Source organism: Pinus tabuliformis, chromosome 9 (assembly GCF_031772625.1).
Source record: "Pinus tabuliformis cultivar Carrire ecotype Pingquan chromosome 9, CPIR1, whole genome shotgun sequence".
Lineage (NCBI taxonomy): Eukaryota > Viridiplantae > Streptophyta > Pinopsida > Pinales > Pinaceae > Pinus > Pinus tabuliformis.
This window is the reverse complement of record NC_142307.1, coordinates 781,607,403-781,626,806: the sequence shown is the minus strand read 5'-3', so window position 1 is coordinate 781,626,806 and position 19,404 is coordinate 781,607,403. Positions and strand designations below refer to the sequence as shown.

The 19,404-nt window shown below is 37.8% G+C and overlaps 1 protein-coding gene across 1 annotated transcript; it reads left to right on the top strand.

Moving 5' to 3' along the window:
• Positions 1-12,860: 12,860 nt before the first annotated feature.
• LOC149151053 (uncharacterized) lies at positions 12,861-13,244 on the top strand. The gene has a single exon (XM_089443035.1). It carries the CDS (start codon positions 12,861-12,863, stop codon positions 13,242-13,244), a length of 384 nt encoding a protein of 127 aa, XP_089299161.1.
• The last annotated feature ends 6,160 nt before the right edge of the window (positions 13,245-19,404 follow it).

Genomic DNA, 19,404 nt, shown 5'->3' with positions numbered 1-19,404 from the left:
TGAACGAGGAGAGACACAAGGGAAGATCGAGTTTAAAGGGAAAGTCAAGAATATGGGTAGACCATGTCTGAGAAAATTGAATTCGGGCAAACTAATTCTGAGGTAGACCTAACATCTAAGCAAAACTAATCTATGAGGTATAATAAACCAAATTAATAAAAATAATAAATGGTAGTTTGACCAGGTTTGACCTGTGTTTGGTTATTGGTCAATTTAGCTTCTTTTTTTACTAAAAATTTAAAATGTATATCTTATTCAATTAGACAAGTTTCTTTAAGAAAACATTGTTGGGGTTTTCCCTTGGTTTCGGTTTCCCTAGGATAAAGTTTATGTCTTTTTTGTTTAGTTGTCTCTTCATTATCCTACTAGTTTTAATGTTTATATTGGTGAAATTTCCAATGTATAATTTCTTGATTATGAAGTGACACAATATAAATAATGAATATATCATTGCAAGTAATTATCAAACTAGGAAATCTGAAAAGTCAACATGGTATCAGAGTGAGGTTGGAGGAAGAGAATCCTTAGAGAACTGAAATGATTGAGATCATATTGAAACCTTAGTACTATCCAAAATCTTCTCTCTTTATGAACAAACTCCCATGAATAGAAGTATGAAAGAGATAGACAACCATCTTGAGATTAGGCCTAGAAGAAGTCGAAAAAAATCCTTAATCCAACTATTAAAGGGTCAACAGACCTCAGGACTAGGCCATGGAATACTCCAAAGTACATTAGATATTAAAAAATACCTTATAATGAAAATGGTTGGTTTCAGGGGGGGCAATAGTAACCACAAAGTTTGAGAAGGTGGCTAGAAGAATTTGATGTGTCCTGACAATATAAGGAAGGTCAAGTATCAACATAAGAGATTGATGCTAATTTTTTATGATTAAATGTTAGGCCCTTATACTACTAGTGTGACCCATTATTGTTATTAGTACAACCCCTTATTATATTGTTGTACCCATGTGGTCCCCATATTGTCACTATTGTGCCCCATAGAAGCCCCATATTGTTATTATTGTTCCTTTACATTATTATTGTTATGTCGGCTCTGATTATATTATGACCCCTTAGACTCCTATATATAGAAAGGATGTCTTGTCATTTGTATCATCCAAGAATTGTTCATTTGTGTAATGTAAAGGAGGTTGCCCCCTCGAATAGGCTGAATTCTAAGGCATTTATCTCTATTTTCTATCTTTTTGTGAGCTAGTTTCATAACATTTGGCATCAGAGCTGTGGATTCTAGGGTTCGCTACTCCAAACAAGTAATCATGGAATTTTTGCTAAAAACGTTTCTCTAAAATGTTTCAGAAGCTAAAAAAAAACATTTGTGACGAAATCGGTCTAAAGCTCGTGTCCAAATTTGAGATCTTTTCTCGCTACATTTTCGGAGATATGATCTAAGGAAGTTAGGGTTTTTGCAAGCTCCATAATTTCATCTCAAATAGGTCATCGAGGAATTTTCGCTATCAGATTTGTTCTACAAAGGTTAAAACTCTAAAATTTAAACCCATTTGAACCAAAATCTTGGTGAAGCTCGGGTCCAAATTTCAGATCTTTTCTCACTATATTTGCAAAGATCTAATCTAAGACATTTAGGGTTTTTGCAGGTTCCCAAATTACATCCTAAATAGGTGACCTTGGGAAAATCATCACAACTTTCTCTCTAGGCATCAAATTAAAATTTCATAAGAAGTTACAGAAGGAGGATAGACTTTAGTTTTCTGTATATCGGTTTTAGGTCCTAATGTTGAAACAGGGACACATAACACTTCGTACAATTTCGATCTACTGAACTAGTCTATAATCTGGTCATCATGGGAGATTTGACATAGAACTTCCTTACAGAATCCACTCTTGATCAGACTTTCGAGGTTAGAAATAGGACTCAGAGGGCAAAGAGAAGACAAAATTTCAGAACTTGGAGATCTAAAATTACATAGTTACAATTGTTTCAAGATGGAGCTCCTAAAATCAAGAAAAATCAAGATGAGGAAGTTTGATGGCAAGGATCCAATAAATTGGATACTACAGATGGAGAAATATTTTTATCTACATGGCGTACCACTGCTACAAAAGGTACGTATTACATCTAATTATTTAGAACCAGATCAATTTTTATGGTATAAAGGGCTTTGTTCTCGTAAACCACTTGTTACGTGTCAATTTTCACGGAGGAAATGATAGCACATTATGAGGATACAAAGAGAAACACCTTCTTTAGCCAATTGATAAATCTCAAACAAAAGTGTTCAATGGTAGAGCACATTGAGGACTTTCAAAAATTGAATGTAAGGGAAAATGATATTCCAAAGAATAAGAGGATTGATGTCTCCATAGAGACTTTAAAGGATAAAATTCAATATGAAGTTTGTCTTTGGGAACCTCATTCATTGGAGAAGGCATTCAGGTTGGCAAGAAAAGTGGAAAGAAAAATTATGGAAACAAGGAATTCTTCCCCTCACAACTATAAACATGGAAGTGTTGTTTCTCCTAGCCTTCCACAACCTACAAGGGTGACATCACAATAATTGGAAGAAAAAAGAGAAAAAGGGCTTTGTTACAATTGTGATATCAAATTCACTAAAGGTCATAAGTGTGCTGAGAAGAAATTATTTTACATAGATTATGAAGAGGAGGAAGAAAAGGATCAAAAAACATCAAAACAAGAGGATATACACCAGGAACCAACCCCATAGAAAGAAGAAATGAATCCGATCATATCTTGTAAAGCATTGGCAAGAATTACCACTCCTCAAACTCTCAAGATAGAAGAACATATCAAGAAGAAAAAGGTTCAAGAAGTGAAAGATCACATCGAGAAAGAAGAAATGAGTCCAACCATATCTTGTAATGCATTAGCTAGAATTACCACTCTTCAAACTATCAAGATAGAAGGACATATCAAGAAGAAAAATGTTCAAGAAGTAAAAGTCCACATCGAGCATCAAGAAATGAATCCGACCATATCTTGTAAAGCATTGGAAGAAATTACCAATCATAAAACTCTAAAAATAGAAGGACATATCAAGAAGAAAAAGGTTCAAGCAGTGAAAGGTCACATCGAGCATCAACAACAATTTCTCCAACTTTTAAAAGATAACGCCACTTTGGTGCAAAATGGAATGAAACAACAGGTAGATCAACATCGCAATGAAAAATGTTTTGATGTAGGTGATTGGGTATTTTTACAGCTACATATCAAGCAATTTATTTATGAGAAGGAAATGTTGGCAACACTACATGCACTTAAAAAATGGAGACCTTACCAAATGGGAAGACACTTCAAGGTAAAAATGGATCATGATAGTCTTAAGTACTTTTTAGAACAAATATTATCTTTAGAAGAACAGAAAAAATGGGTCACAAATATGTTGGGTTGTGACTTTGACATCATCTATAGAAAAGGGAAGAAAAAATTTGTTGCAGATGCACTCTCAAGAAAGGATGAGGATGTGGAAGCATTGTTTTGTGTTATTTCTATTATCCAACCAGATTGGATAAATGAAGCAAGGGATGAATGGAAGAAAGATGAAGAAGTGTGGCCACTCATTCAAAAGTTGCAGAAGATCCCAATTCAAAAAAATTGCCAGAACATGAAGAGGAAGGAAAAATCATATTGGAACCTAGAGTAGTCACAGAAACAAGAACCCGATAGCTACAAAATCGATCAATTTCAGAGTATCTCATCAAGTGGAAGAACTTACTCACTGAAGATTCCACATGGCAGGACAAGAATTTTATACAAAAGCATCAAGAACTACTCAAGCGTTGAGGACAACACTTTTTGAAGGTGAGGAGAATGTTAGACCCCTATAATACTAGTGTAACCCCTTATTGCTATTAGTACAACACCCTTATTATATTGTTGTAGCCATGTAGTCCCCATATTGTTACTATTGTGCCCCATAGAAGCCCACTATTTTTATTATTGTGCCCTTAAATTAGTATTGTTATGTCGGCTCTGATCATATTATGACCCCTTAGACTCCTATATATAGAAAGGACGTCTTTTCATTTGTATCATCCAAGAATTTTTCATTTGTGTAATGAAAGGAGGTTGCCCCATCGAAGAGGCTGAATTCTAGGGTGTTTATCTCTCTTTTCTATCTTTTTGTGAGCTAGTTTCATAACATTGAAGGAAGATCAAATGCATAAAATAAGTTTGTAACACACCCCCATCTCTTATCTCTCAATTGTTCTTTTAGGAAATGTTGCAACCACTTCTTGTCTATTTCCCACCTAATTTTGGTAGACTTGCGGTCCTCCATAAGAGATCCCTTATTGTTATGTTATGCCTAATGGAAACTCTTCCATCAGTAAAGAATCATTTACTGACTCATTTTTTAGGGCGTTTATAGACTCAATGTTTATTAATGCCATCAATTTACCAACCATTCCCCTCAATCTTCCAAATTATGAACTATTCCCATGTTCAAGGCTTAGATTACCCTCCCCATTTTCTTTGTCTCTCATGTTAGAAGGAAATCCATCATATCAGGACCTATTAATGTTCGATATCACATTAAAAGTAGAAGGTGAAGTAGAAGTTCCTATTGGGTTGAAGATTTTAGGTGAACCTCGAAAATCTCAGGAAAGTATATAAGGATCATAAGGGGACTTCCTTAAACTATAAATAGTTGGTGTTGCGACACTTATATTCAATGGCTTTGATGAATCTCTAGCAAGAGTCTATAGATTCTTTTACTGCAATCAACTGTCGAAATCAACTGTCAAAATCTAACATATTTCATAATTGAAAATATCATCACTTTGAATGTGAAGTAACAGGTAACATAATTCACAAAAGACATTTTATAACTAAGTTTATATGCATTGTTTATGATAGAACACTAGTATTTCTTTTCGTAATGTCCTAAGGGAAATTGCTTACAAAAATGTCTTAAATTCAATTACTAGTTTCTTGCAACATCTAAGCAAGGTGTTGTTCCTTTATTCCCACATTATTAAGGGAATCCATGCTTAGACTACTCGTGATATGGATGTCGGTGTAATACCATGAACACAAACCCTTCTTAAAGTGCTCTAAGGTAAAATTTCGAGGTCTCGATTAGGTGAGTGCAACTAATTCACAAAGTATAGTTGAGAAATATTTCAATTTTAATGTGAAATGACTTCATCATAAATTGTACCAAAAATTCCTAGTACAGTAGCATTAAGAAGCTTCTAATTATAATGGTGTTAATAATATAGTATATTAGTCATCACATGGGACTAATCCTCAACAATAATCATAACAACATCCTCCAGGAACTATGGAACACCAACTTCAATCTATGAAAGTTTATTACCAAGGAATCATATCACTGGAACATCATCAAGGCAATCCACCATAGGGGTTAGTCAATACCATTGAAAACCATCAGAAATTTAAATATTGTAAGAAGATATGTCTCACACAGTCAATTTTCACACTAAAAAATAAAAAATATAACATAAAATCCATTATTCATAACAATGGGAATATGTACTTATCTCAAAATAAGATTGGGCAACTGAGTAGGGGACTACAATTATCTACCCAACCATAGATTGGGTTGCACTATGGATTTTATCATAACCCAATCACCCCCATGCAACAATCCAAACCATGAGGAGGTTTGTGAAAAGGACAAAACCAAAAATTTCAGCTAAATTATGGACTCCATAAGACTAGTTACCTCCACCTACTAGTTTATTTTTACTACAGATAATCCTAAATCAGGGATTCCAAAGATTTGTCACCTTTGGCCTTAATAAACCCAAGGGGCTCCAGGGACCTATGTCACCAACCTTCCAACACAATGCACAATGATACCAACCAACTTTAGGACTTCAAAATGTACTGTAAAACCTATATTACTAAGCATAGAAGACCTTAGGATTATCTTACTAGAGATCCTAGGAATAAGCTTCCACCCCAGCTATCAAGGGACTCCATAAATGATCATCTCCACCCCCAACCAACAATGAGTTCATAGCTCCTAGTTTCTCACCTGAAGGAGTATCTTATAGTCACCCTTATTCTCATATTCAAGAGTTTCCATATACATAAAGGTGTGATCCCTAAATCCCATGATCTACTTTATAAAAATGTCTTACCTCTTACTTCATGGTTTCAATATTTCTCCCACTTATAGACCCTTATAGTCGCCTATATAAATTAGAAACCTCCCAACTAAAATATCCATATGCTACTATTTTTTGGAACTTCCCATTGCCTCTCATTTTAAGTCAAGTTTGATAGAACTCATTCTAGGGTTGAAGTTAAAACTTCCTTTGATCAACTTCAAGATTTCAAAATCTTGAATTTCCCAATTCCATATGTGCCAACAAACATAGAAAAAAGAGCAGAAACACCAGAAAATGGACCAGGCACACCAGAAAATGGCATGTGAATCATGTACAAGGCAACGACGTACAAGTCCAGTAGAAACATCACTCTTGGTAGCTTTTCTAAGAATGCAGGCACCATTATGATCCACCTTACTGGAATCCTTTCCAAAAAAAGCTCCTTCTCCATGAGAACTCCAACCACCATTAGGACCAACAATAATTTTCCTCCTAGTCAAATCCACATCTCAAAGAGGCCCTCCAATCACAAAATGCACAGATGGACACAAATGGAATATTTTACTTTATCTAGATATTGAGAAGGGGGCTTCAACTTAATGTTATGTTTATTTAGATCAGTTACAATTTGATCATTGGTAACATGTACAGATATTGGGTAGAAATGAGCACAATGTGAAGTCTTAAATGAACCATTGTCTTTCTCTCATTTCTATAGTCAACAATAACTAGAGGCTCAAATTTGGGCCCTATTGAGATTTGAAGGCATAACAACATTCTTGTAGTCATTAGCGAGGTCCAAGAGTTGGGCGAACATGAAATTCCTAGTTGCAGCTAAAACGAGGCAAAGGTTGTCAATTGAGACAGTACTTGGTGTCCCCTAGAGGTTCATACTATGTAAGTCGTTGTATTGAATGATGTCTGTGATCAGGTTATTATTGATGGACTTGATCCCTCAATGGACCATGTGTGTAATGGATTTAATGACTTCAATCTAGGGATGCTTTGGATGGGAAAGTATTGGTACCTGTGGGTATATCTAATGGTTGGTGTGATGAACTATGACTTGACAGTCTCTAGGAAGGGGTTTCTGCCCTAAGGTGAATTTTACACCCTCGTAACCATCCCCCACAGTTTGAACTCTTAGATTTACTTTATGACAAACATCACCTCCATTGCTTGGAGCGTGGTAGGGGCTCATTTCAAGTTGGCATTGTGGATTCTAGTGTACTTTGAGATGGAACTTGTTGTCCATATGTGTACATTCACAATGCTAAAGAGATCAAACCCATGGGATCGAAAGTGGGTAATCAACTATAAGGAGAAACATGTGATCATGGCGTAATATTACTATGCTTGGTGATCAACCACATTACCACAAGTTCTCTAATCACAAATTTTTTCAGGATACTCTCCTTTTTCAAAATTGGATGTCCCCAAAAGGTATGCCTCTGTGTACTAAGAGAAAAAATATTAGTCGAATGAGATCCCCCTGATTCTCTATCCCCCAATTTGTTTATTTGTTATTTTTTTTTGTTTTAGTGGGTGGCAAGTTAACCCCTGCATACCTTCAACCACCAATGGGTTGCTCCTTGAATGGCCACATCACCATTAGGTGGTTGTTTCCCACTTTTCAACATCCCTAACCAAGGAAAAAACATAAAAAAAATCCCAGGCAGATAATCCTCCTTTCCATTTTTATAAAAATATATACATTATTTACATTGGTGAAGAAATAACTAATGGCTATTACAAACCCCTCCCCTTGGGGGAACGTCGTCCTCAATGTTTAATGATACATATACAATACCACAATAACTATTTAAAATACACAACAACTGATATGGAGCTTTATATATATAGCTCAGTTCAACTTTTTACAATAAAATATATATGCATAGTAACAACTCAATAACCTTTATTTTATAAAATTATCCATTTTTGAATGGCTCCTTTTTTCATCTTTTGATTCAATCCAATCTTGATTTGTTCCCTTTCCTTGGAGTGTTGTTTGCCCCCAATATCCAACGTTGTTATCCTTGCGCTCCTTATTCCTTCAATAAACAGTTCTCAACTCATTTTTTATGGGCACATCCCCAATGTGCTTTTGATTCCACCCAGCTATGTTCATAACCGAAACAAAATTATTTTATGGCCTTCCCTTCTCTGCTTCCCAGTCTCTCAGGAAATGAAATCACCCCCCCCCTTTGTGCTTCCTCGCATTGGAGGGGTATCAAACCAAGGAATGTCACTGCCTCAAAACTATAATACCGGTCATAACATGCTTTGTGGTAATCAGTTGGCACCATTCGTGTTAGTGTCCCAGAATGGCCTGTTCTTAAAATATTTATGTTTTTCACACTAGATTTGTTCCATATTGTGACCAAATTTGTTCATATGAAGTGAGCAATCTCATGTCTATTCCTGCATCATAGACACACATACCCTATGAGACTCATCATATAGAAGAATGTACTAAAGGTAAATTATACCTTATTATAATCCTATACTTGTAGTGAATGTGAGATTTCCTATAATTCCTACAATAAATCCATTTAGTGCATAATCAAATCATTATAAATTATAACATGTCAATAGTTTAACTCAAGATTCCAATCCATCATAAATCATGCTCATCATTTAAATATTCAGAAGATCAATAAATCATTAGTACTTATCTTGATTTGATGGCTTCTTCTTTTCTTGTACACACATGGGTTCGATTTCCTATCCTAGCAAGCACCTAGATGACATCAATTCCTCCACGGCCAAAGTACCAATCCAAGTGGTCACTCCAATGCTCTAGGTACCCTTCAAAATATTTGTCAAGGTACCAACTGAACTTTCACGCTACTTGAGGGATCTAGGTACCCTCCATGCTAAATGCCCAGTTACCCACCCCACAATCATGTTGGGTCATAATCATGGTTCTCTAGGGCTTCAAGTACCCTCTAGGCTAACTATGTGGGAATCCACCCCAAAGTCATGCTATATAAGCCCACTCATGACTTTGGGCACTACCAAACTAGGTAGTTCTCTGTCGAAATAAATATAGGGAATCCAGAGGCTATCCCACCTCCACCCAAAAACAATACATTGTACACAAGACCAAACAAGTAACAAACATGTATACATTTATGTGTGGCACCATACCATGTACACATAGCATGATTCCATGTACAAATATGACAAACACACATATTACATGATAAAATGTATACCTATTTACACATGTACAACACATACACATATACACAAGAATAAGGGCATCCAGAGTCTTATAACTCCACTCTCAAATCAATAAGGAATATAGAACTTTGTTTGAGATCCATGTAATACACATCATGAGTCTAAATACACTTGCTCCACCTACACATCTTCTCCTTGTTGTATCACATACATCCATAATTCTTCCATTAGGAATACTACTCACAAAAACTTTCAGTCAAAATGGCATATTCATATCATCATGTATACAATATATAAGCACATGTGCAAAAAAATTTAGGGTTAAGAGAACTCACTTGTACCATTATTTTTCCATCATTTCTATGGACTCGACCAACCTACTTGCTAGTCATAAGACCTTTAACTTATCCTTTTATTTTTCACATACATGTTGCCATGTTTCTACCAATTTGTCTCATGGTATTCCATTTTACCTTTTCCTCGGCATGTTTTTATCCATGATATCATACATTACCTCCTCATAAATTTATGGCTTTCCTACGACCCAAATCTCTTTCCCCAACCCCAAGTATGTATTTCAAAGGAAAATTATAAAACCAGTAGGCAATGCAAGAGGTAAAATAAAAGGTATTATCACAAAATAAAATAACATCCATAAGCACAATCATCAAGAAAAATTGCTCACAAACAGCATGGCCATGCATATCCATAAATCAAATCACACAATTAAATTTCAAGATCATAGCACGTCAATCACCAAGTAAAATAAGTAAAATAGTCCCAAAACATGACTCAATCATTCATGGCACTCTCCGCCATCATACCGCACATACATATGTGTAACAAAATCAACTTTATTTCCTTGTCTCTGTCATTGGGTCTTCCCATGTGCAAATAAACTCAACCTGTTGTCTTATCAATGTTCATTCGTCCATAGAATTGTTAGCAACTATATATATATATATATATATATATATATATATATATATATATATATATATATATATATATATATATATATAGATATATATATATATATATATATATATATATATATATATATATATATATATATATATTGCAAAACAAAAATAACATCTACCTAATTTGATTTCAAATTAAGGGATACCTTAGCACATTGGTCATAAATATTATCTTGCATTTGCAAATATTAGAATTCATTATGTAGCCCATATTACAAAATATTTATAATCATCCTCTTTATCAAGACTGCCTTTACCATTCAGACCAGTCCCTTTAATAACTTTAAGAGGATTTTGCCTTGTTATTAAGACCAGTAGTCATAGCACCTACAACTTCAAAGTGTCGGTTAAGATATGACACATTATATTGGCATTCATAATGTGCTTGAATTTTCACATTCATAAAATGAGAATGCATCATAAAACCTGCAAGCAATCTCAAGTGAGTACAAATTCCTTTTATTTTAGTGTCATATGTAAGTAATCAACATAGAATCTATGATCACAGTGCTATAACTTGTGCCTACCACCAAGAATTTTTCAGATATTGAGTCCTGAAATAATATACGTTTATCCAAACAAACCATGGAATTCCCCGTCCACTTCATGTACACACGCGCATACGCATAACCATATCTATACAATCAACAAAACACTATCAAATCCAAGAAAAAAATAAATCTCCCAAGCATACCTATTCCAAGCATGTCAAGGCACACCACATGTCTAGTAATGCTAAGACACTCCTTTCCAAGGTTTAGGCTTTGAACCTATTACTCAGTTAAGTTTAAAATAGGGTACTAGCTACATTACCAAAAAAAATTAGGGTTAATCCTTTAATCTTTATTTTTTTCTTGATAGAACCCATTTGGTCCGAGTGTTGAACCTAAGAGCTCTAATACCATTTGTAATACACCCCCCTCTTCTATCTCTCTATTTTTATTTATTTATTTATTTTAATTTTGTTTGGGCAATGTTGCATCCACTGCTTATTTGTTTCCCACCTCATTTTGGTATTCTTGGGGTCCTCCATAACATATCCTTGATTTTTCTTCTATGCCTAAAGGAAACTCTTCCATCGATAGAGCATCATTTTTTGACTCACTTTTGAGGGAGTTCACAGAATCAGCATTTATCAATTCCATCCATTTTCCAACCGATCCCTCAATCTTCCAAATTGTGTGCCCATGTTCAAGGCTCATATTACCCTCCTCATTTGCTTCATCTCTCATGTTAGAAGGAGATCCATCGTATAGAGACCTATTAATGTTTAATATCACCCTAAAAGAAGAAGGTGAAGTAGAAGTTCTTGTTGGGTTGAAGACTTCAAGTGAACCTCAAAAATATTAGGAAAGCATATAAGGCTCATAAGGGATTTCCATAAACTATAAAAAATTGGTGTTGTAACAGTTATATTCGGTGGATTTGATGAATCCATAGCAAGATTCTATATATGTTTTTACTACAATCAAATATTAGAATCATATGTTAAACTCCAACATATTTCATAATTGCAACTATCATCACTTTGAATGTGAAAGAATAAATATCATACTTTTATAACTAAGTGAGTCTATATGCATTTTTGTAATAAAACACTAGTATTTCTTTTAGTGATATCCTAAGGGAAATAAATTACAAATAGGTCTTAAATGTAATTACTAGTTAAATCACATTGACGATAGTAGGTTATTCAATACAGAAAAAGGCATTTCATAGAAAATAATGATCATAAGATCAATAATGTTGATCTATTCTTGCATTGAAAAATTGTACTCTACCAAAAGAAAAACCTCAAACATCAACAAATCTTTTTCTAAACATAGCCATCTAATGTAGGAATACATAAGGAAAATGCATGTTCTCTACTTTGAGGATCTGATGTAGGAATACATAAGCTTTATCTTGACTTTCTATGGGGGGTCCTAGTCATCCTTTTTTTTCTCATATTCTAGTTTAAATAGCATATCCACGACATCAAAATTAGCCAGCAAACTTAGTAGTGGAGGTAAATATCCCTAATTGTATAGCATTCATTTTTTGTAAGTTAATGAGGGAGAAATTTATGTTGAGATTAACTTTTTTTCTTTTGATAACTTTAATTTGGTAACGTACATATGTTGCTGATATATAGATATGACTTATGGACATAATTAAGATAATTGCTCACAAGTAAATATGCGCAAAATCTTTTCTGAATATGTACTAAATTTTAAAGCAAGGGCTCACAAATAAATTCAAACAAAACCTTCCCTCGAAATATATTGAATGTTGTGGTGAGCGGTTCAACATTCGAGGGTTTCTGTAAACTCTGTAATGGTAGATCTTTTCAGACATCTACAGAACTTCCCGCAACGACAGCAATACGACCATACAATTTCAACAGGGCAGTCACGAACATCATGAGCACCCCCCTAGCGGAAAAAGAACGAGGAAGTCACCAAACCAGAGGATCAAAATGAGGACAACACGAATCTGAACTCACAGTAAGCCAAAATGAAGGACAAAGAACAACCCAAAGTCTCCTCGAACACATGCAAGCTAGTGGCAACTGAACATCTGAAGGTAGAACTCCCAAGTCACCGTATCAATGCTCAGATATAGTATATGAGGGACCATGCTCTGATAGGCAAGTTTATAGGACTATGGCCGACAGAGAAAGTGTTGTGGGGCTGGATAGCAGCTAAATGGAACCCAAAAGGACACATCACCCTGCAGCTGGGACCTAAAGGGTTCTTCACCGCCATTTTTAACTGCCTAGAGGACCGGAACAGGGTTATGGATGGAGGGCCATATTTTTTCAATGTTGTCGACCTGTATCTCAGGGGCTGGGTAGAGCGTTTCAACCCTGACAAAGAGGACCTCAGCTGGGCTCCAGTCTGGATACGTCTCTACTCTCTCCCCATGGAATACTGGGACGAAGCTTCTCTACAAGACATTGGGAATGTACTTGGAGAATTTATCAAAGTTGCAGAGGAAACAAAACTCTGAAGATACACCTCTTACACACGAATCTGTGTCTACATGCACCTCAGCAAGGCACTTCTGGATGTGGTAAGTATATACCATGATGATGTTGAATGGGTTCAATTAATTGACTATGAACATGTGTCATTTAGATGTAGAAGATTCCATGCCCTGGGCCACTTATTTAGGGACTGTCCTTTAAATCAAAAACCCTCATCTCCTCCTGCACCAGATAAGCCTGAGTCTGATGGCTTCACTAAAGTCACCAGTCGTAGGAAAAACCACAAGAAACCGGCTTCCAATCCTAAGATGCCTCAAGCCAGCCCTTCCAAGCCTTCTACGAGCAACAACTTTGAAGCATTGGCCCGACAGAATGATCCTAACTCTGAAAATCCTGCTTCCTCAGAGAGGGAGGCACAGAAGGACAAGCAATCTACTCATGTAGACTCCAAGAAACTCCAAGAAGATCCCCTATCCAAAGGTCCTTTCCCCTCTGCTAAGCACAAAGTCCTAGCATGGAATATTCAAGGAATGGAGGTAGACAACACGCAACCTGGTTCCAGAATAGCAATAGAAACAACTGAAGGATTAAATGAATCTCAGAACATGGAAGAAGAACTAGAAAGCATAGATATTGGGTATCTAGACATTCTAGGCCTAGAGCAGGCATGCAAAACAAAAAATTATGAAAAAATTCCAGAAAGACAACTAGAGAATCTGGAGGTGATCCTCTCAAGAGAATAAAGGAAAAAATCCCTAGGTATTCAGACTGGCAGCCTTTGGGATGGGAAACATATTACCAAAGATAACAAAAAACGTGGAAGGAAAATAGATCTCCAACGAACAATCCGAATAGGAGAAATGTTAGTGGAGTTAGGCAGATACTCCAAGCTTACAAAGTACTATAACTCCCTCCAAAATATCTCCCAATGAAGCTAATATCATGGAATATCAGAGGGCTCAATGGCCCAGGGAAAGGTAGACTACTCAAAAATATGATAATGCAAGAGAGGCCACAAATTCTATTCTTGCAAGAAACCAAATGCAATTCAATAACTCTGGAAAGAATTGCAGCAAAATCCTGGCCAGGAGGTCTCACAGTTGTAGTGGATGCCGCTGGGGCGTCTGGAGGCTTATCAATCATATGGGACGCTCATACCATTATGCTCAATAAAATCCATGCTAATAAGAATTTCATTCAAGCCACTTTCCACATCACAGGGACCAATATACACGGGCATTTAACCAATGTGTATTTTCCCCAGGAGGCCATGCACAAGATAGAAATTTTGAACACCCTTTCAACAATCAACACTGACAGACCGCATCCACTATGGATTACTGGGGGCGACTTCAACATGATCACCAGGCTGGAAGAAAAAAGGGGAGGCAGGAACAGATTGGATAAGGAAGGGAACAACCTAAAAGAATTTATTCAAAACAACTGGCTTATTGACATGCCATACAATAATGGACTTTTTACCTGGAACAATAAAAGAGCAGGGTTGCATCAAGTTGCCTCTTGTTTGGACAGATTCTTACTATCAGACAACGCAATACATCTAGGTGGAGACTTCTTAGCTTCAATCTTGCCGTTCTCAGGGTTAGATCACTGGCCAATCTCTCTTCAATGGTCTCGTCCTGGCAACACAATCTGTAGACCATTTTGCTTCGAGGCTTTTTGGATGTCTCATTCAGATTTCAACAACCTTATCAACACAGAATGGAACAATTTTTCTCCTCCAAATGGTACAAAAATGTTTCAATTTCAACACAAGCTTAAGCACCTCAAGGGCAAGATCAAACAATGGAACTATACTTCTTTTGGCAATATTTTTCAGGCTCAGAGTGCCCTCAATCAAGATATGAAATGACTGCAGCAAAGGATTATATTAGAAGGCCGATCAGATGACCTGTCAGAATAGGAAAAGCATCTTGAGTTGCAGATCTTAGAGAGGGCAAAACAGGAAGAAACGCTATGGAGGAAAAAATCGAGAATAAGATGGCTTAAGGATGGAGAAAAAAACACAAAAATTTTTCATAGGACCACCATCCAACGATGAATGAATAACAACATCACTCATATTCAAAATGATTAGGGGGTAAATGTGGAAACACATGAAGAAATTGAAAGCGAACTTCTAAACTACTTCAAGCAAGCTCACTATGAGCCACAAATAGATAGATCGCATGCTGTAGAAAAAATTACAAGGAACATTCCTAAAGTTATTACAGAGGAGCATAACCAACTCCTTCTCAGGCTTATTGACTTATAGGAGGTGGAAACGATAGTTCGTCAATTGAAATATGGGAAGGCGCCTGGCTCGGACGGATTCACCTCCAATTTTTTCCACAATTTCTAGGAGCTAATTAAAATGGAAGTCTGGCAAGTAGTTGAGGAATCGAGAACCTTGAGATGGATGCTTCCAGCTATGAATGCTACATTCATTGCCTTTATTCCCAAGGAAGCTCAACCCAGTACCCCTGACAAATATAGGCCTATTGCCCTGTGCAACATAATCTACAAGATCATCTCCAAAATTATTGCCTCCAGACTCAAATTGTTGCCCCCTCTCATCATTTCGCCTGAGCAATTTGGATATGTCGAAGGTAGGCAGATTACAGATGGCATCATCCTAATGCATGAAATTATCCACTCCCTGAAGCAATCCAAAAAGTCAGGTATGCTCCTCAAAATAGATCTTTCAAAAGCATTTGATAGCTTAAGTTGGTTGTACATCAAAAAAACTCTAATCGCTTTTGGTTTTGCTCCTCCCTAGGTAAGGTGGGTCATGAGTCTCATCTCCTCTGCCTTCTTTTCTGTTCTAATCAATGGTATTCCATCCTCCCCCTTTCATCCTTCCCATGGAATTAGACAGGGAGACCCTCTCTCCCCCTTCCTTTTCATAATTATGGCAGAAGGGTTGGGCTGCAACATTAAAAAAGCTCAGCACTCACAGCTCCTAAGAGGATTGTCCTTTCATAACTCTTCCGCTTTCACCCACCAGCAATTTGTTGATGACAACATGCTTTTTAGTCATCCATTTGTCTAGGAAGCTCGTCAACTCAAAATGTTATTGATGGATTTCTCGGAAGCTTCAGCCGCCAATATCAATAAAGCCAAATCCCAAATCTTCTTTTTTCATACCCCTGCTACTACCCAAGCAACCATAGCTCACATTCTTGGATTCTCTATTGCTGTCCTCCCTTCCAAATATTTAGGAGCTCCCATGACTGCCTCAGCCTTGAAGCACTCTTCTTGGAAGATCCTCTTAGAAAATCTGGAGGCTCGCCTTACCTCTTGGACTCACAGGGCCCTCAATATGGCAAGTCGTTTAGTCCTTATAAAAGTTGTTCTTCAATCCATGCCGTTGTACCTTTTCTCGATCCTAGCTACTCCCAAATGGGTTCTTAAAGATATTAAACATCTCTAGCGATCCTTCTTATGGGGAAATTCAGGTCAAATTCGCAAATGGGCTCTAGTCAAATGGGACACGGTGTGCCTTCCTAAGTGCGCTGGTGGAACTGGACTGAGGGATCCTTATCATAGCAACGAGGTCATGGGTGCTCGAATCTGGTGGAAATGGCTTACTGTGCCATTCACCCCCTGGGCCACTCTATGGACAACAAAATATGCCAGTAATTGCCCAACAGAAGAACTAATACGAATGTCAGAAGTTAGCATGGGCTCCCTAATCTGGAACTCGGCCAAGCAACACAGAAGCCTAATACAGCAACATAGTTTCTGGGAAGTTAAGGATGGTAACAAAACAAGGTTCTGGGAAGATTCCTGGCAGCAGCAGCCCAAGTTAAAGGACCTAATCTCACCTCTGCAACTTCCAGAGCAGGATATGCAGACCTTCGACAAAGTCAAAAGTTTTTGGAATCCTTCTACAAAACAAGGAAACATGCAATGGATTAAGGCGGACCAAATCTTAAGACATGGAACAGAACAAGTTCAACAGACTCTTGATACAAAATTATTAAAGAGGAAAATACAACACTCAAACGAAAGGGATATTCTTAGATGGGGCTATGAATAAAAAGGCACCTTCACTTCTCGGGAGGCTTATAACATCATTATCAAGGAACATATGGTCAAAGATCCTCTCTGGAGCAAAGTCTGGGACCCTACCATTTGGCCGAAAGTATCGACCTTTCTTCAAATGGGATAATCTCAAGAAGAGGAACTATCATGGGCCCTCCCTGTGCCCCAACTGCAGACAAGAAGAGGAATCCATAAAGCATCTTATGCACTCTTGTCATCTTGCATGCAAGCTCTGGGAAAAAGTCAGTTTTCGATGCCAAAAGGAAGGAAGGATACATGGAGACATCATAGCCACTTTCTACAACTGGGATCGAAACCCATATCAAAGCAAAATTTTAAATTTCTTATGGAAGCTTATTCCGGGCTTCCTCATGTGGACTATTTGGAAGGAGAGAAATCAGAGAATCTTCAAGGATCACTCCTCGCCCCTGGAGAATCTTTGGAAAATAATCTGCCAAAATATCAAGGAAACCTTACTTCTACAAACCTGGCATGAGGAGGACTTTCCTTCTCTCCCCCAAGAATGAAATATCTGGGCAAATTGGAACCTTCAGTGGAATCAAGAACCAATAACCAAAGGAACAACTCCTTCAAAGGGTAGTACACCTGGAAAATGGCTCCCTCCTCCCAAGCATATGTTCCAGCTAAACTTCGATGGTGCCTCGAAAGGAAACCCAGGTAATGCAGGCTTTGGAGGGATATTCAGAGACTATAAGGGTGCTCCTCTTCTAACTTTTTTAGGTTCAAAAGGATGGGACACCAACAACTCAGCCGAACTGGAAGGACTATGGCAGGGTCTTATTATAGCTCAAAATAAGGGATACTTTCCACTTATTATAGAAGGCGACTCTCAGATCCTCATAAATATGGTCAACAAAATTATGCAAGGCACACCTTCAAGCAAAGTGAGCAACAGTTGGAGAATGGCGAAGTGGCTTGAACTCATTGAAAATTGGCTCTATTCTCACAGAGCGATCACTTTCAAGCACATACGTCGGGAAGGAAATAAAGTAGCTGACTTACTGGCTAATCTTGGAGTGGAAAGTGGATTGGATCTTCATACAGGCTCAATTTTCAGATTGGCCTCTGAAATCCAATTTATGGAATACCAAAATATGGTGAAGAATGAAATGAAACAGGGAGGAGAAGAGCACCCAGATGCGGGTGAAATCAAGCTCATTAATGGCGATTAATGGGTTTGACGGTGCTCAGCCCTACCAGCTACTAGCCAACGCTATTACCCACACCCAGACTTGGCACATGAAGGCTCACCTAAGGCGAGAGGAGGTCCACCTACAGGACGTCTTAATGGCTCACTCCGACCGAGACAAGGTAGTTGATAGTTTAAACATGGTGCATTCGGTCTTCAACTCCATTGTTTTCCCCCCTTCCTTTTGCATCTGCCCGCTCCATGCAGGAACCCCTGCAACAGAACTGCTACAGGAACTCGCTGTTGGCTCCTTGGCTGTTTTGATTTAGGAAATGGGTTTCTTTTCTCTCATTCCCAGCTCTGCTCTTTGAACCCTGCTCAGGAACCCACTGCGCATTCTCTGCCTCCCATCCAAGAGCCCAATTCTTCTAAGCTTCCCCTTCGCCGCTTAACCATGCTCCGTTATCGCATGAAAATCCACCATGGAGGCAGCCGTGGTGGTCGCGCGAGCTCTCAGGAAGCTCAATCTGTTGATCAGCCACCACACCCTACCTCTCCATCTTCATCTCCCACCAATTCGCCCCCTCCTAGCCTGTCCTGCAGACCCTTTCTACACAATGCCTTCCAGTCGACTCATTTTAAATTTCAGAGTAGCCTGAATAGGCCCATTATCACAGCTAATATTACCATTATATTTTGTAAAGAAGAAGCTCAGCCTCATGCTCCAGCGCGTACCTCGGCAGAGCGTTCTCAGGGAATTCACAGAATTGTTGGCAGTCATGGCTCTGAGCAGAACTCGGTAGAAGAAGGCAAGGCTACACGGCGTGGCAAACAACATGAGGATGGTGGAACTCCAGGCGACACCAGGCAACCAGGTGGCAGCTCTCTTGGAGCCATAGTTTCGTTGGCTCTTGCTGGCAGCTCAAGCGACACCCATCAAGCATTGGATCCTCCAGGTGGTAGCGCAGCTGGTGACGGAGCGAAGG

What these genes read in the sequence shown, in the direction of transcription:
- LOC149151053 (XM_089443035.1), top strand. Translation starts at nt 12,861, where the DNA reads ATGAGGGACCATGCTCTGATAGGCAAGTTTATAGGACTATGGCCGACA.